The 23,587-nt window shown below is 41.2% G+C and overlaps 4 protein-coding genes across 7 annotated transcripts; 2 read left to right on the top strand and 2 right to left on the bottom strand.

The window, feature by feature from the left end:
- Positions 1 to 41: 41 nt before the first annotated feature.
- On the bottom strand, positions 42 to 5,064 carry LOC144207348 (peptidase inhibitor 16-like). Its single transcript, XM_077732775.1, has 6 exons — positions 4,730 to 5,064; positions 3,461 to 3,611; positions 2,763 to 2,830; positions 2,145 to 2,254; positions 1,859 to 1,950; positions 42 to 1,179 (listed from the first exon to the last, which is right to left on the bottom strand). Exons 1-6 carry the CDS (start codon positions 4,952 to 4,954, stop codon positions 656 to 658), a joined length of 1,170 nt encoding a protein of 389 aa, XP_077588901.1. The 5' UTR covers positions 4,955 to 5,064; the 3' UTR covers positions 42 to 655.
- Positions 5,065 to 6,097: 1,033 nt separating this feature from the next.
- On the bottom strand, positions 6,098 to 10,672 carry edem2 (ER degradation enhancer, mannosidase alpha-like 2). Its single transcript, XM_077729554.1, has 11 exons — positions 10,387 to 10,672; positions 9,981 to 10,091; positions 9,861 to 9,900; positions 9,686 to 9,791; positions 9,412 to 9,537; positions 9,079 to 9,290; positions 8,628 to 8,769; positions 8,431 to 8,555; positions 8,210 to 8,354; positions 7,997 to 8,118; positions 6,098 to 7,919 (listed from the first exon to the last, which is right to left on the bottom strand). Exons 1-11 carry the CDS (start codon positions 10,479 to 10,481, stop codon positions 7,470 to 7,472), a joined length of 1,674 nt encoding a protein of 557 aa, XP_077585680.1. The 5' UTR covers positions 10,482 to 10,672; the 3' UTR covers positions 6,098 to 7,469.
- On the top strand, positions 9,861 to 13,915 carry LOC144205293 (macrophage mannose receptor 1-like). 3 transcript variants are annotated; one of them, XM_077729586.1, is made up of 6 exons: positions 9,861 to 10,007; positions 11,664 to 11,848; positions 12,318 to 12,519; positions 12,739 to 13,077; positions 13,482 to 13,573; positions 13,644 to 13,915. In XM_077729586.1, the coding sequence occupies exons 2-6, from the start codon at positions 11,720 to 11,722 to the stop codon at positions 13,752 to 13,754; spliced, it is 873 nt and encodes a 290-aa protein (XP_077585712.1). In that variant the 5' UTR covers positions 9,861 to 10,007; positions 11,664 to 11,719; the 3' UTR covers positions 13,755 to 13,915. The 3 variants fall into 3 exon arrangements, with proteins under 3 accessions (XP_077585712.1, XP_077585702.1, XP_077585694.1); XM_077729576.1 differs by having other exon boundaries at positions 9,911 to 10,048; XM_077729568.1 differs by lacking the exon at positions 9,861 to 10,007 and adding an exon at positions 11,372 to 11,589.
- Positions 13,916 to 14,268: 353 nt separating this feature from the next.
- On the top strand, positions 14,269 to 22,204 carry ccdc135 (coiled-coil domain containing 135). 2 transcript variants are annotated; one of them, XM_077720132.1, is made up of 18 exons: positions 14,269 to 14,502; positions 14,842 to 15,024; positions 15,326 to 15,479; positions 15,560 to 15,685; positions 16,235 to 16,429; positions 16,496 to 16,621; positions 16,684 to 16,902; positions 17,315 to 17,443; positions 17,539 to 17,611; positions 17,766 to 17,894; positions 17,973 to 18,101; positions 18,406 to 18,629; positions 18,988 to 19,191; positions 19,277 to 19,387; positions 19,520 to 19,630; positions 20,089 to 20,283; positions 20,665 to 20,804; positions 21,895 to 22,204. In XM_077720132.1, exons 2-18 carry the CDS (start codon positions 14,888 to 14,890, stop codon positions 21,980 to 21,982), a joined length of 2,490 nt encoding a protein of 829 aa, XP_077576258.1. In that variant the 5' UTR covers positions 14,269 to 14,502; positions 14,842 to 14,887; the 3' UTR covers positions 21,983 to 22,204. The 2 variants fall into 2 exon arrangements, with proteins under 2 accessions (XP_077576258.1, XP_077576248.1); XM_077720122.1 differs by having other exon boundaries at positions 14,270 to 14,502; positions 14,831 to 15,024.
- Positions 22,205 to 23,587: the final 1,383 nt, after the last annotated feature.

Below are 23,587 nucleotides of genomic sequence, written 5' to 3'. Positions count from 1 at the left end.
ATGATAGCAATAAAATCTTTCTCTTTTTTTTATTTCGCCTTTAGTTACAACAATGAGAAAAGTTGATGACATCCCCAGACCTAAACCCTTAAAAGTGCAAAGAAAAACTTAAAACCCCTTCTTGGGAAAAAAATAAATGCTTTTTGTCTATAAACCTCAAAGAAGGCTTGTCAAATACAAAACAAGTTAATAAGAACATCAAAATACTTCCTGTTTGTTGATTTGATTCCAGCAGGATACTCCTAGTGTAGAAATCCATCTTTCATTGAGCATGATTACTTTTAGCAGCTATCTTTTTTTCCTTATATTGTCTTCCCAACAAACCTTTCCCACCTGCCAAATTGTCAAATCACACTGGTATGCATCCATACTCGTTAGTGGTCCCAGTCACCTGAAGCAACATACAAACTTCACGTCAAGGGGGTCCTGAATGAATATTCAAACCCAGAACCTCTCAAACGAGGAAGGCTGACCATCATTCGTTGCATTGCTGTGAAATGCAAAGTATTATAATTACTGTAATGAAAATAATTTCCAATTAATATACTCTTCATATCGTCAATAATTTTCCCTGCTTTTTTCATTACATAAGTGCTTTTAACACACTGAATGGGATGCATTCTACCCCCATGTCTCTCTCTTATGTTCTTCTTCATTATGGTAACACAATGAAGATGCTGGCTATAAAGAAGAGAAAAGAAATAAACAAGAGTTGAGGTGATAAAGGTGACATGGCACTAGCTATCATGAATGGTCTGTCTTTCCGTGATATTTTGTTGAGTGGCAGGCCATCGATCAAGATTTCTTGTTGTTCCTCTTTTGAATCCTGTTCTTTCCTCACGGCGACTTTCCGCTTGACTGGAACTGAAATATCAAGTGGAAGAATAGTTTTGCTGCTGGTGGTGGTCGTGGTGGTGGTTTCTTCTTGGTGGTAGGACTCTGCTGTTGTGAAAGGGAGATTTTCATCCTCCTCCCCCAAAGGGATATCTGCCTCGGATGCCACCAGAGTGGGAGTGGGCTTCCATGGTTCGGGGGTGGCTGTGCTACTTCTGCTGGATCTGCTGGTTATGTCCACCTGGTGGAATGCCTCGATTGTTGCAGAAGAAAGAAGAACCATATCCCCCTCCTCTTCCTCTTCCTCCTCCTCTTCCTCCTCTTCTCCACCATCCTTTTCAGCAACTAAGGGTCACACATGCCAAATAACATCTTAGCATTAGGCGTTTACCCACCTTAACAACTCATTCACCTTCAGTCCAACTAACTTATTCATGGCCATTTACGGTTATTGAGAGAGCAGGGATGCTCTAAAGATGTTTTACATTGAACCTACAGTAACTTTGGCATATTATTACTTTTAAATTTACATTGAAACTAAGGGAACTGACCAACGACTTTCTTACTTTTATAACGGCTTTAGTCTTTGAAAGATAAATAATTGGTTGCCCTTGACAACAATGGATTTCTATCCCTCTGAGTGGTACTAAAACATCATTATTCCATGCCAGTCTTCGCTAATTGAAATTAAATGGATTTTTGTTTCTATCAATGACAGTGAATAACTTAACCTAGATAGATATTGACTCCTCACCATCAACAGCGGTGAATGAGTGTTTAGCGCAATTTTATTAGTTAATCAAACAATGTCTTTTGCTAACTAATCAAATATCATGATGCAGTAAACAAGTATCAATACATTTTTTATGTTACAATCGGCAGAGAATCTCATCTATGTATTAATATAAAAATAATTGTTTAATTTAGAATGCAAATTAACAAAATATAATACTTGGTGATGATATCCTGCAACCAAAAAGCATGTATTTTTGTGTGTGCATGGGAGCAAATAATGTTGCCATACCACATAGGTTGTTTTCACATGTTTGTAGGTCTTCTGGACATCGGGAGCACCATTCTCCTGGCGAATAAGGACGCTCGTTGTCGTAATTCCCACTGCACACACAATGCATGCATGCCACATCAATTAATCAGCATATTGCAAACACTTTAATGTCTGAAAGGTTTTGCGTTCTCTTCACTTTCCCAAACAGTCATTAGAATGTCATAGACTGACAGATAGCTTGGATGTTAATCAGATGATGGTAACTATAAGTTAAGTCTGAAAATCAAGGGAGGTTTGCACTGACGCTGGGTAGTAGTTGCACACCAGGAACGAAATATTCTCCCATTCCAAACCCTCCATGGTGTTACACAGGTGGACGGCACAGCCCACAGCGTGTGTGTCCGACCACACCATCTGCAAAATAAGGCAGTCTCACGTGACCTACATTCACCAGATGTATACAGTAGTACAAAAGTTACATGAGTTAGTTCATCCACCAGGACATCTGCAAACATTTAAATGATGTGGTATAGCATATTCACGTTTTGGGAGTCATATTAATGAGCTACACTTTATAGCACCTAACTACTCAACCACCACGTCCCCAAAGTATGCAGTAGTTAAGTACAAAAAGAACACTTATTTTTTCTTCTTTTTTTTTTTGATAGATCATTATTAAACCTGGCAATGAGATTGCAAAAATATTAAAGGAAAAATAAATGTGAACTGTGAAATGAAAGCCAATAGTAGTGAACCTATATTCAATCCAAGTTCATATAGTAATCCAATATTTGAGGCCAATGTGGAAAAAGAAAGAAATAGAAAATTGTTGCCAAAGCCTTCACTCCACCCTTCTGAAATCAAGAGCTGCTTGGGTCACAATGTGTGTTTGTGTAGATTTGTAGATCTGTGCATCACTGACCTGTGTGTAGTGTCCACACATTTTGTCGTCATCGCAACTGTTGTTTTGGAAGTCATAGTGGAGATGTTCTAGACAGATACGTACACATGAGCAGAGAGATTTTTAGTGAATGAATTTGGAGCAAGAGACATTTGTTACTCTCCAGTCTATCATTCACCTGAGAGACAGTTATGAGGCTTTTAGGAATTGTTGTTGTGGATAGGATTTAGTTAACCTGCTGAAATGACGCAAAAAAATGTTCTGTGCTTCTTTCTACAAATCAACACACTGGCAGGCAAGCTATTTTATCAGTTTTTTAGGCATGAGCATTCAGTATGATATACAATGGTGTGTACCATTAAACGCTGATTAGCCAAATTAGGCGTGGATTTGCATCAGATTGCTGGTGGTGATGGTCCGTCAGTTTTTACCCTCGTTTGATACAAGTGGCTATCAGTCCGATGACATGACCCCTTAAGACTTAAGGCTTAAGTTATTCTTGAACCATGGCTTCCAAGACGAGCACAAAGGTTCATTTACTTAAATCATGTACTGCCATATCAGGCATGGGAAAACTATTCCACAAAGGGTCGTATTGGGTGCAGGTTTTCCTTCCAAACCATCGAGATGTGGTTAATTAATGTAGTGTTTTCTCTTCCTCGGCGGAAAAAAATGGTGGATGAGATTTTTTTTAACTTTCTTATGTGCGTCATATTTACCTAGGAACCACTTCTCCATGCCAACTCGAAGGTCCAGGGTCCCAGTGCCAGCAAACAGATTCTCTCCTGTGTCTACAAGGTCAGGGTTGTGGTTCCAGATGCACTTGGCCGCATAGCCCTCAGCCAGCACCTTTAGTGTTGGGTCCCATTTCTGAAGAAGCAACAAGTCAGCCAAGCAAGGCCTTGCAGGTATGTACAATTGTTCATTTCATGTCTTCTCACACACACTCATGCCTTTAGTATTCTAGAAAACTGATATTGATCCATGTTATCTTCCCTCTTTTTTGGTGTGCACCAATTAATATCCATGACAATACATTCATTCATATTCCGAACCGCGTATTCTCGGAAGAGTTGTGGGGGTTGCTGGAGTCTATCCCAGCAGACTTTTGTATGAGAGGCAGACTACACCCTAGACTGGACGCCAGTCATCAATAGAGCACCCAGAAAAACAGACAGTCATTCACACACCCAATCATTCATCGAAGACAAGCGAGTGAACCCCTACACCATCAGGTGGCTCATGACAATACAATATAAAAAGAAATAGCAAAACTTTTCACAATTATCAATCCCAATAGGCCAAGTTTAATGAAAAACAACCAACAAAAAGCACATTTAAAGCAAAATAATAGCATTTGAATGGGTGTTTGTGGTTGGCACACGCACTTCACTCGTATCCAAATTCTATTGCATAATGAAATTGGCTCATTATTTTTAAAAAAGCTTCTAAATGGCTTTGGAACTTCCCCATGTCTTGAAATATAACAGCAGACATGGGAACTGTAAAACTGTGCATTTGTGTGTGTTTAATTATTTACGCCACACAAACCAGGTTAAGTAATCAGGGCTGCGTGTACCCCTTTTTTTCTTCTCTACAAGCTTCTACATCTGCATTTACTCAATGATCAGACACACACGCACAGACAACAGACACAAAGCAGAAAACGTTAGAAACATTCAACCTGTATATTTGAGAAGTTGTAGTGTCTGAGGGAAAAACATTAAAAGCCAAATAACAGGGAAAAAAACTACGTCAAAGTTACTCCACAGAGATTCCGGGTAGTCAGATAAAACGACCTTTTACCTGTGCCTTTTTTGTTTAGTTTTTTATAATCAGTTTTTAAGCAAGATCACATTTATATCGCTATACTGGCAAATTCATAATTGACTAGAGAATTCACACATTCATGAAGATGTGCCAAGCACCCATCCGTCCACTGTGCCATTCATGAAGGACTCAAAATATGAAGCATATATTGGGCTTACCAAGGGCAGCATGGCTGAGGCGGTAGGAGACACCTGCCCTCTGTAGTGGTTGTGGAGCTCCACCAGCAGCTCCTCCCCCTCCTCGGTGAGGAAGCTCCAAGCTCCTGGAGCCAGTAGCATAGCCAGCAGCAGCCAAGCGGGCAAAAAAGCACCTGAGGCCACGGAGCAATCAGACCTATGCATCCTCCTCACCTTTAGGAGGTCTGATGTGCCTTTCTGTTGCATGTTGGGAAACAGAGTCCTTGGAGAGGAGGGGGGTCCGCCTACAGGTGTCTGCGTATGTGCTTTGAGGGTGCCGTGGTGTTGCGCGTCTGAGTTGCAGATGTGTGCCTTGATCGCCCTCACAGCAGCTTTAAGAGCGAAAGGGTCCTCCTACATACGTACACACTGCATCCTCTTTCTCCAGCAACATCACACCCCACCCGCCTTCTCATTCCATCAATTTTACAGTGAAAACTGTAACAGAAAGAGTGTTTTTTCAATGAATCCATTGAAGCAGGATATCGTTGAAACTTGTTGCGCTTCCACATGGCTGTGGAGCATCATGTATTCAGATCATTGCAGGTTATCTGGATTTTTTTCTGTTAATAACAAGTGTTAGTTTTCGTCAGAGTGCCAGAGTTAAATGCTGCAACTGTTCAAACATTTACACACAAAACTTGACTTTTTTTGGGAGGGTTGTTCAACATTGTACTTCAGTTCTTTATTTTTGGTTTGTTTTTTAGGGAATTGGGCCTTGATACACTTCTTTGGATCTTGACTTAGTTCTTCAGTTCTTGATTGTTGACAAGGCTCTCACTTGGTCTTTGGCCTCTTAATTTCTTCTTGACATGTTTCTGACAATTTCATTAACTTATTCATTTCATTGTTTAGTTTTGTTTCAGGCTTGGTTCTTTACCAATCCTACATTTCTCACTTGGTTCCTAACTTGGTTGTCTGACGACTGCCTTGTAACTTAGCCCATTTGAATAATTTGTGTATTTAAAGGGTGGCTGATAATTTCAACAAAACTAGAAATTCCACACACAAAAATCCAGGGACTTGTGAGTATAATAAAAAACAAGAAGAAGGCCGGTCCAAGAGCATAAGATCCATGAAGAAATGCGGGAGGATTTCATTCTGGAAATGTTCCCATGATGCAGGGTGGAGCACCAACAAATAACTCACTTCACATGTGCAGTCATTTATTCTATTTGCACATTGCTACATCGCAATGTGTGCGTGTTGAGAGGGGGGGGGGGGGTACAGGGGTGCAACCCATTGGATGGAATTCCCCTTTTACATACAATGTGAAGTGTGCGAATAGTGGGAAATCACACACAAACACATGCATATGCGTGCATCAGGAGAAGAATATGTGGTGATGTGTGAGCTCCACCCTTGTGATCTTGTTGCCATTGACTAAGTACTAATGCCTAACAGATGATTATGTGAGAATGTGTTAATTTCTTGACATGCTTATGCCCTCTCATGATTTGAGGACAGTTTAGTCAGGTAACATTTGTGTTTCTAAATCTGTTGTGATAAATTTAGGGGTTGGCATCGGAATCCCTCACACAGCAAACTTAACAGCTGACACGCATGTTGTCACTCATCAAAACATAAACTTTATTTGAATTTTAGCTTTCCTCTTCTCCTAGTTTCAAACTAGGCGTTCACATTAAGTGTTCAGAGCCCCTGATGAAGATGATGATGTCATGGGTATGGAACCTAACACCGCCTTGGAGACCACGTCAAACATTTTAGAAAACATCTGGAGCAGTGGACCCCAACCCAGGAACTCCTTTCAATTGATGTTTTCTGTCTACACGTCCATGTCCAGAACACATTGTTGTTCTTAGATTTGTATGTTTGTGATGGAGCGTAAGAAGCCGGTATGCTACTTGACTACTGTTCAGCTGCATATTAGCATGACTTTTGAATTTCTTCACCTCATTTTCTGAACTGCTTTATCCTCATTGGGGTCACAGGGAGTGCTGGAGCCAATCTCAGCTGTCTCTGGGCCAGAGGTCTCAGGGCACATAGATAACCATGCACACTCACACCCATACTTGGTGGCAATTTAGAGTGCCCAATCAGCCTACCATGCATGTTATTTTGGAATGTGGGAGGAAACCGGAGTACCCGGAGGAAACCCACGCAGGCTTAGGGAAACATGCAAACTCCACACAGATGGACACGACCTGGATTTGAACACAGGACCCCAAAGCTATGAGGCCTGCGCGCTAACCACCCACTTCACAGGGTTGCTCTAACTTCTTAATTTTGCACCCAATAATTGTCATGAATTATCTCTTTCAAAGCACTGATCTACATTGATGGAGCAAATATGATGTTGAGAACATCACTGGGCGGTGGAAGAAAGGTAGAACCAGGTTGAAAACAACAGGCAAGGAGAAAATGTGGAAGACGTGATTAGGAGGAAACCAGAAAATGCGAGGAGACGAGAAATGATACGAAGACACGGTATGGGAACATACAATAGATGGACACAAGAGAAATGGATTAAGGGAATGTATGTGATGTGGATTAAAGTTATGAGAACACACAAGGTACCGTGGCAAAAGTGAATGGGTGAACAAGTGAACTAGAAGAAATGGGAAGTGATGGAAATTTCTCAGTGTGCACTGCCCCCTCATGGGGATGATGAAGCAAACACACAGGCATAATAAATAAGTCATGTATTGTGGTATTCATTTCTCAAAACAGAGCCAGCGACCAAGTCACCTGGCACGCAAGGTCACGTGTTATCGGTAAAAACTTGTCCCAGAATGGTGAGTCGAGCGCTAAAAGGCTGAACAGGACAGGATAGCGGAGGAGCAGTCTTCCGCTCACCCACTTTCAGAGCAATGCTCTCTGACTGGCCGTGTGGGTCTGTCTCTTCCGATTGGTGTTCTTCAGTGGGCTGCGATAAGCCGAGTAGAATGTCACGGAGCTCTTGTTGCTCACGGCGGTGGTGACTGCAGCAGTAGAGCGCCGCCGGGTCCAGGGGGTGTGCCTCCGTGTTAAAGATGTAGCCCCCCGAGTTCAGGATGCACTGACCGTCCACCCCGCCCTCCATCCACGACTCTTCTCCGTTGCCGTGCAGGAAGTGGGTGGGGTCAAACAGTAAATAAAGGTACTTGATGGTTTCGGCTAGAAAGAAGGACTCCATTCTGTTGTCCAGCTGGTGGTCTCGCAGGTCTTTCACCTGAAAGGACAAACTTTTACCATCAGCGGGTAAACAGGCACACTTACTTGTGTCATATCTTCCAATCAGGCACGTACGCTGGCATAACCGCAGGGCGTCTTAGCGATCCGCTCGACGGACTCGACGGCATCGAGGCCGAGCTGCAGGTATGTGTGATCGTTGGTTGCCCTGAACAGGTACATGGCGCTCTCCATTAACTCTAAGTTGCATTAGATAAGAGTGGCATTTCAACATGAGGACTCATAAGGCTAAATCCCACATTTTGCGGAATGTGCAGTAAAGAAACAGACCAGGTCTGAGTGGGTAGCCCTCTCTTTTGTCCACCGTGTAGCCCTGCGAGATGCTGTAAAACTCAGGCAGACCTCCAAATTGCCTCCAAACTGAGTAATAGTTCTGGAAGGTCCTGACAGCGCTGTCCAAATTACCTAGCAGAGTCTGGAAACATGCAAAACCACTTTAAACCACCACCATTAACCCCTCATTGAGCGTGAAGGCCGGGGGCCGTGGCTACCTGTAGGCCGGGCCAGAAGGCTTCCAGGGACTGGAAGACAGGCATGGATACGGTACCTTTGTGCATCTGCACCCACAAGTACCAGTCATCAAAGCGTGTGTAGTTCTCAAGGGCCCGGTCGTAGGCTGTCAAACCAGAATTACACCTCATTTTATCAGTCGCATCTCTGCGAGTGACGAGCCGGAAATATCACTCACCTGTGAACATGTTCAGCAACTCCTCATCCTGGAGCAAGATAGCACCCTTCACTAGATACTCAAAGTAGGAGTCCACGCCAGCGCCGATGCCTGCGTCCTGCGCCACCCACTTTTGGGAGACGACGTCAATGTGGTTGCCCACCTGCAACGCCACAAACACAACAACGATTATTTTTTGTAATATGAAATTATACTATTTTTGTGGACACTCAATTTATGCTGAGATACAATTTTAAATGATACCGCCCCTAGCTCAGGTGGTAGCATAATAATAATATATGCAAAACTGGACAATTTTAAAATGATTGTATCTTTGGAGGTGAAACATTTAGTGTGATGATTGGTGAAATCAGTCCTTTGTGTTTGTTGTTTGTGTGTTGTTTCACACACTTCTACTGTAAATAACTGCAGTTACTGCGTGGCTAATCCCATCTACACGCTTTAAATTTACCAGTCCAATGTCCGACCTGGTCTTCCACAGAGCCCTCAGCGCACGGCGTGCTGTCTCTTCAAACGTAGTGTCGCCGGTAAGTCGGCTGAGTGTGGCGAATTCCAAGATGAAGGTCCCCACGCCAGCGGTGCATGTAACTGGTGTCTCAGTGGGACTGACGCCCTGCAGCAGGTTGACCGTGCCATATGGCATTCCCGTGGGGGTATCAAATGCTGTGAAACATAGGCGACAATGCAGCCATGTTTGCTTTTAGTTGTAATGAATCTAGATTCTAATTCTACCCAAGCCAGTATTTTGAAACATCACTTGTGTTTGACTATTTATGTTTACTACCAGGTAGCAGTTTCCTGGCAGCATCCTCAGCCATCCTCAGCAGTGGCCCAGAACACGGCCAGCCGGGTTCCAGCTCCATGCCGGCCTGGCCTGAGAGCAGGTGGGCAGACAACAGACCCCCCACCACTGAAAGACAGAAGCCGAGAAATATGTTATGCTTGCAAACTCTTTTTGAGCCGACCTAAATTTCAGATACCGGATGTGCTACCAAATGTGTTTTTCAGATTGTTACAAAAAAGAACCAAAGTTCAGTTGATGTGCGACTTGCACAAACCTCTGATGTTCGTCTCAAAGACCGAGGCATTGATGTCAATGTCGAAGTCAATGGTGTCTTGAAGAAGTAACGCCACGCGCTGAAACTCAGTTTGGTTTCCCAGTACCTTCGCACACCATGACTAAGTGTTATTGCACACAGGCACAGAACGTGGGAAACTCATTTTTAATCTCACCAGCAGGGTATCAAGCGCATCGATGAGTGTCAACGAGAAGCTGACGGAAAAAAGAGGAAATGTCAATGACAGTGATGTAAAATACCTGCCACTTTCGCGTCACCACCTCTTTGAACTCACCTTCCCCAAGTGTCCTGACCATCACAGGTGAGGGGGCGGAGCTCATCATAAGGGAAGGCGTTTTCCAGGTAACTGTTGTACGCATGGTAGAACATATCTTTGATTCGCTGCCTGGAAAATGTTAAAGTGCATATCAATGCAATTCTTACTGTGTGTAATGTAGCACATCATCACATTATGAGGTATATTATCTTAGATTTAAGTTGGTATAAATTGTTGTGAATGTTAAAAAAAGTAACGTCATTAGATGGGCATGGACGCGATTCTAGTGTCTATTTCACTAATCCTATATCTGATATCGTATGGCAATATGATGTTTCAACTTCATCTGAGTTGACAAAGTAGACTTTGTTAAGTGCACGCTTACCCGACTTTTTCTTTATTTTTTATTCAATCTTATTCTTACCTAACATCGTGCATCTCTTTCTCGGTAAACTGATGAGTCGCCACCGTGCTCACGCACACACACACAAGGAGTGCGGCGCGTACAGGAACGCGCATTACGACAGGATCCCTGATAAAAGAAGGCTGGCTAAACGTCTGCTAAAAGCTAACAAATATAAAATCGTAAAACGACAATGAACGTCAAAAACATAGCAAATAGATCAACTTCCTTTTCCTTGCAAAGTCCCGAAATTATTGGTGTTTCGAAAGCGGAAGTTCTTCTTACGTCGCCTTATGAACTAGTCCAGATATGTCTGTCAGGGCAAGAAGACGCAACCCGTCTTAGCGAAGCGCCTATGAGACGGCCATATTGGTCGGGGCAAACGTCCCATCGCAGTGTGCACATAAAATGAAAGAGATTAAATCTTGGTGTCATTGAGAAGCGATTGTGGAACTGAATATTAGATTGTAAAAACAAACAAACAAAGGGGCTTTCTACCAAATACTAACAGATAAACTATGATTAATAGCAATGCTCCATATACATTAAATTTAAAAGCCATTTATGAAAACCACAATCATTACAAATAAATACCACAACGATAAGGAAATTGGCAAAGTGGCGAATGGTCAGTATTTAAAACATTAAAAAAAAAAAAAAAAGACAGTATTTCACAAATTATGCCCAGAAATGTTAAGTCATGAACTACTAATTGTACTAGTACATATTAGCAGCTATAAATGTATTTACTGGTGTTTTATTTGAAACTTATACATGCCAAAATGGCTGTGAACCTTATTGAATTAACTCAATTTGACTGATGGATTAATTAAAAGCAAATGTAGATACAACAACTGTACTACAATATGTACTTATAATATTCTCGATATTTCTGATATTTAATGGCAAATAACCGTTTCTGAGACTATCAATAGATCACAGTAACAATTTGATAAAAACAAATAACCATTTCATTTTGAGAATGGTGAATTTGTTTATTTTTAAATATCCATTTTGAACTGAATTTACTGCTATGAGGCATTTTATTACTATACCTCCTTAACAAAGGGTGGATTTTAGTGAAAAGAGGAAGTTGTAAGAGTTTCTCGTATAATTTGCATAAAAACAAATCAAATGGAGCATAGTGAATACGAGTTTTGCCAGTGATGCACCAGACAACAGCAATGGAGAAAGTTCTTCTGATCGTGGCTGTCATTGTATCAGGCAAGGAATTGACTTTTTGCATGCGCAAATGTATCAAGACACGTGTCATCTCTCCATATACCCTTCCTTTTTAGACCAGAGTGCATTGTGCTACAGTGCCCGCCGTGTCTACTATATTGTTAATCAGACGATGACACACCGCAAAGCTCTACGCCACTGCAAAAGCAAGGATCATGACCTCGCCGCGGTCCACAATGAAGAGGATGTGAAAACGATGATGAACATGGTGGATCTTGACACGATACTCAAGGGAGAGCAGGTACTCATGATGTCATTAGACCGTGTTTAATGCTGTTTCAAGGTTACGATCAAAGACTTCTTTTACACTGGGACAGAGATGACACCTAAAATGGATTGGACCTGATCAACGTCAATGGTAGCCATGGAGTTTTAAAAAAAATCCTTCATAAACTGTTGTATAGAGGCCCTTACGTCGTTCATTTGCATGACTTCAGTGCGAATAGCGTTGGGTCCCACTCTGTGAAAAGTAAAGGGCTTGGCACTTATCACTGCTGTGATGGTTTGAAAAAAAAATGTAATAAACTTCTGCCTTTGTTGGATCTACATCCAAGATGAAGTTGTATTATAAAGGACCTTCTGCTCTGAAACAGCTGTTTGGCAGTTTTTAGTAGTCTCAATGTCATTAGACAACACCAAAGATATTTGTTCCTTGGCTTTAACGACCCTGAATGTACAAAAAAAAAATTCAACTGGTTCCTCCTTCACAGCTCGCCTGGATCGGCCTGTCCACCAAAGAGCCAAACTGGAAGTGGTCATATTTGGGGCAGACCTTCTACAGAAACCTAAACTACAGCAAGTGGAATCCCGGACAACCAGACAACAGGCAGAACCGAGAATGTTGTGTTCTGATGGACAAGGAGGGTTACTGGCATGACGTTGAGTGCGACCAACAGCATCCATTCATCTGCAGTGAGATGTTTCCCTCTTCATACAAATCTATATAATGTTGTCTTAAATCATTAAGTACAAGTTGGAATTCCCCCAAAATGCATATATACTAGTTTCTATTTTCACCAATATGTGCTTATGTGCAACAGGTAGTGCAAAACCCATTTTTTTCATCAATTTGTCAGTATGTTTTTTGAGCATTACAATTCTCCCCACCATTTAATAAGGATGTATTCCCAGTGTCCAGTGGCAAATACGCACTCATGGAGCACAATCTGACCTGGCACGCGGCGGAGGCATCCTGCCGGGTAAACAAGAGTGATCTGGCCACCATAAACAGTGAGCCGGAGAACCACAAAATCAAGTTCCGGCTCGCTGGTCGGCCCAATGCCTGGCTCGGCTTAAAACGTGACTCATGGAAGTGGTCGGACGGAAGTGCCTTGACATTTTCACTCTGGCAAAAAGGAGAACCTTCCAATGAGACTGAGAACGACAACTGTGTGGTGGCCAACTTTAGTAATGCAGCACAGTGGAAGAACCACAACTGTGACACCCAACTCCCATTTATCTGCTACTACGGTAAGTGAACATCCGCCTTTGCTACTCCTCAATGAGACAATGATAAATACTGACGAGAGTTCCTAGATTATGAATCAATTCAGGTGCCATTTTCTAGACGTTGTATATCCTCACTATGGACTGACAGAAGGTAAAAAAATCACTAGCATAGAAAATCAAAATCAAAAACTATGAGTCAAGGAATGTTGTCCAACACAGTTTCTTTTACACAGATTTTGAATACATGTACCTGACATAAGGCTGTTCTTATTGTAAATTATGTTGTAGTTGTTTATATTAATCCATGAACAAAAATCTAGTTAATAAAGTATATCAAAAACATTGGACAATAATTTTTGGTGGTGTTAAAAATGTAAATAAAAAAATTAAAATGTACCCTCCCTCTCTCTAATTTTGCAATTAAGTTGTTCAGCCTATGAAGACACTTTTGGTGAAGTTGACTGTGGTACCGAAGAGTTCCTCTGTTGATTTCAAGAAGGAAGCTGTCTTGGAGCAGGTAAATGTCAAATTCACAAAAGCAAAAGTGTCTTTTTTGTCTCCTAAAAATGCCATTAATGTGTGTTTAGCTCCAAAAGGGGATGCAGGAAAACCTACACAGCCAAATTTTCAATATGAGCTGGAAAATGCTGGGAAATGAAACCAAAGACTATCAGCAGGAGAAGACTAATAACGTTTGATAATGAAATAAAGAAGTTTTGAGTGGTAATGTAGTTGAAATTTGAATACAATAAAAGTAAAATCAGTGAAGAATTCAGGCATTTTTCAAATCTGAGCCAAATTTTGAATTATGAAAATGACTCCATTTCATTTTCTTGTGAATGAGAACATTTAAAAGAAAGAAATAAAAATATTTGGTCAATTTTTATGTCATTCATTCATGTTCCAAATCGTTTATTCCTACAAGGGGTGCAGGGGGTGATGGAGCCGATCCATACACGCTCACACTCATGAAAAAAAAGATTCAAAAGTCAGTTTTTGTATATGATCAAGTAAGTAATACATTGCACCACAAGATGGCGTTTCAATGTCATTTGGGGAAAGAAATTATTACTATAATAATTTTGTTATTCATTTATTCATCCTCCATACCACCCATCCTCGAAAGGGTCACGGGGGTTGCTGGAGCCTAAACCAGCTGTCTTCCGGCCAAAGGCAGACTACACCCTAGACTGGTCGCCTGTCACTCATAGGGCACACAGAGAGACTAACAATCATCTGCACTCCCAATCATACCACCACCACCAGTGGGGATTATATATTCCAACATTTAAAGGTATAAACTGAGGATATAACATGGAGTTGATAAAGTAATGTGTTCTCCCCAATGTCCTCTTTCATTGGGAACTTGGTAACCGTGGCGATAGGGCCACAACAAAAACATCCCACGAAGGCTGCTACACTAACAAGAAGCCACAAGTAAGCCAGGTATGATTCAATTTAATAATGTGAATATATATTTTGAAGAATATACTGTTTTTCAATTTTGTTGGTATGAATATAGTATTTGCATTTGACATGCTATTTTAGTTTTCACCACCATTGGAATTTTCTTGAAAATTACTTGGGTAATTTGTACAAATGGTGTACTCCCGTGATACACATTCCATTTCTATCCAGGACAAGAGATGGTACTCCATTTAGATGAATATAAAATGACAGTCTTTCTAAAGCTTCCACTGACACAATCATCTTTTTGTGACTTGGATATTTCTTTCACGTTGGCAACATGCCATTTTCAATGAATTAATGTCAGTTTTTGAGCAGGCTGCCATTTTGGTCAAGTGCTCTGTCACCACGACAAAATCTACCAATGAGCAGCCAAGATGAAGAGACGAGCACGTCTCTGGAGTCCAGCACTGAGGAACAAGACAATAGTGGAGCGGAGCAGAGTGAATCAGTCGAGCAAGTGGAGGAAGCTCCACCTGTCCTGGCTCTGAGTGATTTTCTGTAAGCCCCTTTATGTTTATTCTCTCACAAAACACACAATTGCAATGTCAAGAGATCCTGTCCTTGAAAGCCAGAAGGTCTTCCATGGGCATTGGTCCAAAAGGTAGAGCAACCTGGGTCTGTTCAACCTTCTTCATGACATTAACAGAGGAGCAAATACATATAACGTGACAATAGGGACACGAGATAAACTCCCTACCCACAAACAAGAAGAATAAGCATTCTCTGGATCATTTCTCATTCCTGTACTAATTGGCTAACAGGTAACATTTGATGACAGATGAGCAAATGTGTCTCATAGGCCCAGTCTGCCATTTCCTGAGTCATACAGAGAAAATTCCGTGGAGGAAATCCGGCTGCTGGCCATCGCTGATAACTTCCAGTGTCAGTATCACCTTTTGTGTCCCGAACGCAAACCCCTACTGCTCTGCCCCCTCAACGAATGTGGCATTCAGGTGACTGCAGTGAAACTGCTCATAATACTATGCGTAACTCGAGATAGTGGCCGTTGACCCCTGAATGTGTTTGCCATCAGAAATTTGTCTCGGGCACACTGCGTCCCACCATGACAAGCCATTCTGAGCTGCTTAACTGGGATGGATGCGCGTCGTTTGTGGCCGACTTCCTGTCTTTGAATCCTTTGGATCCACCGGTAGAACTTGTGAGTGGCAGATTGCATGAGCTTCACTTATATAATCTCTTCTGTGACTTGGTTGCTCATTTGTCAATGGGAAAAAATATTATGATTCACCATAGGTGATATATACCTCCGAGAAAGTGGGTACCTTTTTACCCAAAAGGTTATGGATGGCCGGCCCGGCGACTTGAGTGGTTAGCGTGTCGGCCTCACAGCTCTAGGGTCCTGGGTTCAAATCCAGGTCAGTGTGGAGTTTCCATGCTCTCCCCCGGGCCTGCGTGGGGTTTCTCCGGGTACTCCGGTTTCCTCCCACATTCCCAAAACATGCATGGTAGGCTGATTGGACACTCTAATTCCCCCGAGTTATGAGTGGGAGTGTGAATGGTTTTCTGTACCCTTTGCAATCGGCTGGCCACCGATTCAGGGTGTCCCCCAAAGTCAACTGGGATATGTTCCAGCCCCCCTGGGCACCCTAATGAGGATAAAACAATTTAGAAAATGAATGAATGATGAGGTTATGGATGATGCTAAAGTAAAAAAAAAAGTTTTATTGGGAGAAGTGTGTATGTGCAGCCCAGGTTCTTGTTCTCGGCGACGTCGGTGTTGCGCAGTCAGACGGCGACGTGTTTCGAATATGCCACCCTACTGTGCAGTATGCTGCTGGGGGCCAACTATGATGCCTACTGTGTTAGCGGCTATGCTAGCAAGGAGTTGTGTCAGCTCGACCAAAGACGACAAGAATGTCCCATGAAGAACGCACAGGCTAAGGTACGCAAGTCAGCTGATTCGCATACGCCCTAGTTTTAATAGCCAGCTTTCACTGCTGTTGTGCAGGAAACTGACGTGCCAGCGGAAAGTGAGCCATGGCAGAGATTTCAACGCGAACCAAAGAGTCGATTCTTGACACGTGTGGCCAAGAAGAAACAAGAAGAGGCTGAAGCTGAGGCCAAGCAACATGAGGTTACATGGAAACACATATTTTTGTTTTGTCTTCTTCACCAACGACCTTTTGACCCGAGCAGGAGTTACCAGAAGCACCTGTTGACACCTTGCGGGGTTTACGGGTTCACTGCTGGGTTCTGGTGTTGGCTGGGTGCCGCAGTGTCCAGGAGAACTTCTTGATTGACCCACTGACAGGAAGGAGTTACAGCACCACTTATGAGCATTTTCTGGGCGTGGAAAGTGTGTGGAACAACCTCAACTACTACGTCAACATGCAGGACTGCAAGGAGGGCAGTGCTGTGAGTGGCAGAAATATTTAGGAATAGTACAAGGCAATTTTTTTTCACGGCCCGGTAGAAGAGTTGTTGGCACGTCTGCCAATACCTGTTTTTCGGACCGATGGTTCAATTCCTGCTGCATTCATGGAAAGCTAATTGACTAAATTAAATGATTCCTGGGTATGAGGGTGTGCGAGAATGGTTGTTTGTCACCCTGCGATTGGCTAGCAACCAATTCAGGGTGTATTCTGCCTACTGCCCATATGAGATAGGACTCCAGCACCCCCGTGAGACTATTAAGGATTAATGTAACTGAAGATGAAGGAATAACAAAATTTGTTATTAGAACTGGGTTGTTTATCTTTTTATGTGTATTATATAAAAGAAATTGCGCACTTATTAGCCATAAACATGTGGCTGTTTGTGTGTACAGGATCTTGTATATGACCTCCATGACATCAAAATGTGGGAGCCAGTGTTGTTTGGTGTCACCAGTAAAAGGCAACTCAACATTGAACTCCTCAAGAGGAAGGAGATGAAAATGATGGGCATGACTTTTGTTGTACGTGTTTGCAAAGTTTGAGAGACAAAGACAAGAATTTTAGTCTTAAACATACAATGATTTCAGAATAAAATTTCAATGGTATTTTGGTGAAGGAAGAAGAAGAGGAAGACCGTGTCCTTGAGATGCCAAGAACCTGGGTCAAATCCATCTATATCTCCAAACAAGGTACAAATGATCCAATTTCTCTCCTTACCACATTACACGATGTTGTACAATTTTGACAAATTAGCAGATGGATGCTTCCTTTACTTGTAGGTAAGAGCATGTAAAAGTAGATATTTGTGTGTCTCTGTGTCGAAATGTTTTGCGTTGTTGTTAGACTTAGAGACCCGTTGGCCTGGAGGCTGGAAGATGACTCGCTACAAGAAAATGGAACTGGAGCTGTATGCACCTTACTTGCGGATGGATGGTCTGGTGACCCGACTGAGCACCTACAAGGACTTTGATTGTGAGCATTCGCACATTACTCGCGTGCGTGATACTGATGCCGTCTCGTATGAGTCAAATGTGTGCGTATGTGTTTCAGACGCAGAGTTGATAACGGTGAAGGAGTGGTACAGAAACAGAAACGACCACCTGCGGGAGCGCGAGGTGAATAAAGTGACAGGCATCACTATCGAGCGCTTCAGAGAGGGACGACAGTTTCACCTTCTATGTAAGTAGTAAATAGTTACGCGCATTTATCTCACAACATCATCAGTGTTTTCACCTTATACCAGTCGTCCTGAAAGCGTCAAAGTAGAATGCATACTAGAACTCAAGCATAAACAGTCCAGGTCTTAAAAAGATGAGTAGTGTGAGTATTCTAATGTATGAGGAGCCAAAGAGTGTAAGAAAGGGAGATTGTAAAATGCTTCACCCAGTCTGCCGCCTGTGGCTGTCTTCTTAATGATCCTTTTCCTTTTAAATTTGTCATTCTATTGGCATTGGTCCTAACGCACCATTCACGGTCTACTCAGTTCACAGATACACGTCAGGCCCGACAGGCGGCTGCGAGCACGAGATGGAATTCAGCGGCGCTCGTGTGGACGGCCTGGTGCGGCGGGTGGACACACCGGAGGAAATGACAGAGTGCTTCAAAGGCCGTGAGGACTTCCTCTACTACAGACAAGTCCTCTTTGACCAAAATGCCATGTTGCCTCAAGAACAGACTGGCACAAAACCAGAAGAGAGACCCTTGCTGGTAAATCACTTTCTCAGGACACCCAATCGGTCCTTGCGTCCACTCTGGTCACTCAGTGATTATAACTAGATTACAAAAAAAAAAGTTGTTTGCTGGTCTTGAATTCTTCTTTGGTTGGTTCAATCAGTATGTTTGTGAGTTAGTTTGCCATTAACAGGTGGTTTAATTACTTTGCTATTGACTTTAGACCATATTTTACACACTACTATAAGACACAACTAATTGAATCAGGTATGTTGTACAAAAAGAACTTAGGCTTGATGTCAGTTGTTCTGTGTTTATCGCCAACATGGTGTAACAACTTTAGGACTGAATTTCCATACAAGTGTAGTATATTGTGTGTGTTGTGTGTACACAGAAAGTGTTGGAGCGTTTCCACAGGAATCCAAAAAAGGATGCTAATGAGGATGTGGCTGAGCGCGTCTTTGTGGCGTCCCAAAGGAAGATTGAGGTAAAGTACCATCTGGAGGAGAACCGCTTTGTCCCATGCATGAGGACGTTCATCAAACCACTCGGCTCAAGGGACCCGGAATTCAGGGCTGACATGGTTTCTGGCTTCCATGTATGTATACACAAGCACGTGTGGTATGTTGTAAACGGATGTCAACAATGGCAGCACACTAACATTTTTTTCTTTCTTCATCTAGGTGGATCCTTACCAGAAACCCCTAAAAACGCTCGGTCTGTACGAGCTTCTTTCAGACCTCATCAAAGCTGAGCAGGAAGTCGATCTCCAGATCAAGAGCTCCAAAAAAGAGGTGTGAGGATGGAGGGTTTTTGGTGTGTCTTCGGAGTTCAGACTGAGTTAGAAAAATATGCATTTTCCAGTTGAAACAGAAAGCATGCAAAGAAAATCATTCTTAGATAGCTAGTAATGAATATGTGCATAGGTGCGAGACATCGTGGCTTGCAGAGAACAAGAGGAGATAGATATTCTTCTTCACTTTTCGCCGTGGACTACCACAGGGATAGCCAAGGCCCGCAGTCTCCGAGAGGAAATGGTTTGTCCTTGTGCGGTACACGACACACAAAAACAAACAATGCACTAAACCCCTCAAGTTTTATATGTCTGTCAATGTTTCCAAATACTTGAGAAAGTAAATCACACTAAACATCATTTTTAAATTAGTAACTACTGGAGAATAATTTCAGAGTTTTCAAATGAAGCTCTTAATGAGAATGCAAAAAGAAAGCATTTTTTGAGAGGTTGACAAATGATATTGTGCCATTTTGGTAGTCATATTGACGACCAACAACATAAAGTCTATGGAAGAACCCTTAGTTAATGCACTTTCTAAGAGCAGCTCCATAGAAAAATCTACTCGCAGACATTCTGATTAACTCGAGCAGAGAAGCTGCAAAATCTGAAATGTACAGCGGTTAGAAAAATTGTCACACTGTTCACATTCTAAAAAATATTGCGGGTGTGTGCGTGAATGTGTGTGCGTGCATGGTTTAGGAGCGTGTCGCAGCCGAAGAGCAGCAGTGGTTGCAAGAGAAGGACACAGACTTTTTGACTCCCTTCCTAAACAGACTGAGTGGCATCGAGATCACCAACGCCGAAGATGCACAACGTCTATACGAGGATAGCTTGGCAAGCTTCCAGGGACAAATGAATGCACAGACACGACGTATCCAGGAACGTCATGACAAGGTACCAGGCCTTGGATAAAAATCTCTGATGTCAAAATATTTTTGGAAAGCGACCTGCTGTGAAAGGTCACATGAAATACAAATCAAAATGAGTAATATATGCATTTATCATCGATGTGCTTCGTGCCATACTTTGATGAAAAGAGAATCACCCTACTACTATTTCGACAGTGTTAGCCAATGTCAACTGATGTGTGTGTGTGTGTGTGTGTGTGTGTGTGTATGTGTGTGTGTGTGTGTGTGTGTGTGTGTGTGTGTATGTGTGTGTGTGTGTGTGTGTGTGTGTGTGTGTGTGTGTGTGTGTGTGTGTGTGTGTGTGTGTGTGTGTGTGTGTGTGTGTGTGTGTGTGTGTGTGTGTGTGTGTGTGTGTGTGTGTGTGCAGGCGACACAAGCGCTGCAAAAAATACAGGAACATTACCACTCAACCCAGCAGGACATGAGCCACCAGGAGCAGAAGGAATACGACGCCTACTGCGCCCAGCACACCTCTCAGAGCCACGTTGCCGAGAAGCGCCTCAGCATGTGAATACACGGACATAAATGCACACACACATCACAAATATAGAGGCCATGTTTAGAAGGGAAAGGGTCGGAACCAAAAACACAAGTGGCGTTTTGTTGTTACTTTTTGGCGTACTGAAATCTGAGTTTACACTAAGACACAATAGTGCAAAATGGCACACCCAACGTGTAGATGGCAGCAACAGCCAACTCATTGGCCTATTTTTTACGCTCCTCCTGTTGCGGTAGAAATGCTTTGGGTGGGCTGATAAGATTTGTGCTACTTAACATAATCTTAACTTGGACGGAAGGTTGTCATTTGGGCTGGGTTTTTTTTTACGATGTGATTTGGCCACTATCTGGGAACAGCTGTCACCAAAAGAATGCTTGCATTTTCAACTGTTTAGTTCAAAACTACAGGATGTAGTCATTGTCAAGATTTCAATCTGGAAGGGTTTTTCAGATTTCTACTTTTTCAGAACCACAAAACATTGCCTATATTGCATATAAATATATATATATATATATATATATATATATATATATATATATATATATATATATATATATATATATATATATATATATATATATATATATATATATATATATATATATATATATATATATATATATATATATATATATATATATATATATATATATATATATATATATATATATATATATATATATATATATATATATATATATATATATATATATATATATATATACATATATACATATATACATATATACATATATACATATATACATATACATATATATATATATATATATATATATATATATATATATATATATATATATATATATATATATATATATATATATATATATATATATATATATATATATATATATATATATATATATATATATATATATATATATATATATATATATATATATATATATATATATATATATATATATATATATATATATATATATATATATATATATATATATATATATATATATATATATATATATATATATATATATATATATACATATATATATATATATTTTTTTTTTGCATTTTCTCTCATTCTTTTTAACATGCCACTATATGTGTTTGCAGGCACAAAAGATCAGCTGTTCAAAAGTACCGTGCATTGGACCAAAGGCTCAAACAAGATCCACGACTGGCTCCCTTCCTACTCAAATAAGGACACGTATAAAGTTTTATATTTTCATTAGTCATTTCGTCACGATGGGTGGCTTGTGAAGTTTAACATGTCCAAAATTTGCCTTTATAGTGTCTCCTGTACTCCTTTTGAATTAAGACTTAAAAAGCTTGTCTCACTTCTTTGCATTAGGAAATCTGTTTGCCATGTTTGTCTATCTTAATGTTTTTGCCTGACCTGTGTTAAAAATAAAAAAGAGAATGTGACCCCTCATCAACTGTACTCTGATGATCATGTCATTCATCACAATCAAACTCACAGTACAGTGAAGTCATACAATCTTCACAGAGTTGTTACCATTGGAATGTTTTATTTTGCACCATTAAAAAATAACAATGACAAAATAGTCTTTAAAATATATTTTCCATTTGAATTGAAATTCTAAAAAAAAAAAACTGGCTTAGGATCATAGCTCTTAACGAGTTCAAAAAAAATGAACACCATTGAACGGTATTCGGTCATATTTCCAGTCTCATTGAGTTCCTCATTCCCTGATATGTGCCATAACGTGCTGCAATTTTTCAGGGCTGTCTTGTCATCTCCCACATTGGACTCCTCTTCATTGTTAGGTGTTTGATTTCACTCCTTGATATTTTTACAAGATGTAACCTGCTAGATTGAGCCATCATTTTCTCTACATGCCTTCCCCTCACTTGTTTAAGGAGCAGGTTTAAAGCATATTTAGGGGCTATTGTCTTTCAATCTGAGGTTCTTCCCCAAAGTTTTAAACATGCTTCGGTATACAACCCTTGCTTCTTGATTGCAGCGTCCCAGCCAAGTTACTTTCCATGTCAAAACTCCAGGAAACATTTGTGCAAGCATTTCTCCATAAACTTTTAGTCCGGCAGATGTTCCAGTCTTGTTTGAAAATACCACACAGAACATAGTCTGCATTAATAAGAGTTTTTAACGACAACCTTCTTGCAAATGACTCTTAAAGTCCTTGCCTTAAACAGAAGTCACTTGCGTTAATTTACTAGTTACTTATATTAAAAGTAACCCAGATGGTTAATGATCTGATTTAAATGGTATCGCAATTCGAATGAATTTCTTCTTTATAGTAGGTAGCCTGCTCATTTTATCATAAAATGACAACCAGACTTTGTTTAGGCAAAACCATTAGTAGCTCAGAGTGAAAGTGTTACAAGTATTCTGGACTTAAACATGTGAAGGGTTTCTTGAGTGTGTTGCCCAAAGTGGAGAAGAACTTCCGGATTCTGCTTTGCTCATCATCTGCTCCATCTTGCCAACTCCTGGCCGTGTTGCGCAAGTGTGTCAAGACGGCTTCGTCGAAGGACACCTCGTCCGACAGCAATGCTTCCAGCAGCTTGTCCTGAGAGCCAAACTGCCAGAAGATATTCTTTAGTACCACCTGCATGAATCTGCTGCAGCTGATCATGTGTTCTGACGCTAAAAACGCCAAGTTGATGTTGAGCACTTTTGGAGACAGACGTCGAATGACAACAAATACGTCATCTTGCTGGAGATTTTTGCGGACCTTCTTTGGGAAGTACTTGACCAAAGTCATGATCAGCACACTGACAAAGTTCCTGGACATCTCTCGTATGGAAGGATCTGAGTTGTCCA

The sequence above is a fragment of the Stigmatopora nigra genome, chromosome 1 (assembly GCF_051989575.1).
Source record: "Stigmatopora nigra isolate UIUO_SnigA chromosome 1, RoL_Snig_1.1, whole genome shotgun sequence".
Taxonomy (NCBI): Eukaryota; Metazoa; Chordata; class Actinopteri; order Syngnathiformes; family Syngnathidae; genus Stigmatopora; species Stigmatopora nigra.
The sequence above is the reverse complement of the archived record's forward strand: the minus strand, read 5'-3'. Positions and strand labels throughout refer to the sequence as shown.

Bases quoted from the DNA above. Each gene is read 5' to 3' on its own strand.
- LOC144207348 (XM_077732775.1), bottom strand. From the start codon at position 4,954: ATGCAACAGAAAGGCACATCAGACCTCCTAAAGGTGAGGAGGATGCAT. The intron at 2,831-3,460 runs GTAAATATGACG...GTATCTGTCTAG, and splicing joins CATGGAGAAGTGGTTCCTAG to AACATCTCCACTATGACTTC. The intron at 1,180-1,858 runs GTATGGCAACAT...TGTGACCCTTAG, and splicing joins ATGTGAAAACAACCTATGTG to TTGCTGAAAAGGATGGTGGA.
- edem2 (XM_077729554.1), bottom strand. From the start codon at position 10,481: ATGCGCGTTCCTGTACGCGCCGCACTCCTTGTGTGTGTGTGCGTGAGC. The intron at 9,538-9,685 runs GTTTGTGCAAGT...TCTGTCTTTCAG, and splicing joins CTTTGAGACGAACATCAGAG to TGGTGGGGGGTCTGTTGTCT. The intron at 8,355-8,430 runs GTAGCCACGGCC...GCATGTTTCCAG, and splicing joins CCTTCTGGCCCGGCCTACAG to ACTCTGCTAGGTAATTTGGA.
- LOC144205293 (XM_077729568.1), top strand. From the start codon at position 11,532: ATGCACCAGACAACAGCAATGGAGAAAGTTCTTCTGATCGTGGCTGTC. The intron at 12,520-12,738 runs GTGAGATGTTTC...ATGTATTCCCAG, and splicing joins ACAGCATCCATTCATCTGCA to TGTCCAGTGGCAAATACGCA. The intron at 13,574-13,643 runs GTAAATGTCAAA...ATGTGTGTTTAG, and splicing joins AGGAAGCTGTCTTGGAGCAG to CTCCAAAAGGGGATGCAGGA.
- ccdc135 (XM_077720132.1), top strand. From the start codon at position 14,888: ATGAGCAGCCAAGATGAAGAGACGAGCACGTCTCTGGAGTCCAGCACT. The intron at 18,630-18,987 runs GTAAATCACTTT...GTGTGTACACAG, and splicing joins CAGAAGAGAGACCCTTGCTG to AAAGTGTTGGAGCGTTTCCA. The intron at 19,631-20,088 runs GTTTGTCCTTGT...TGCATGGTTTAG, and splicing joins GCAGTCTCCGAGAGGAAATG to GAGCGTGTCGCAGCCGAAGA.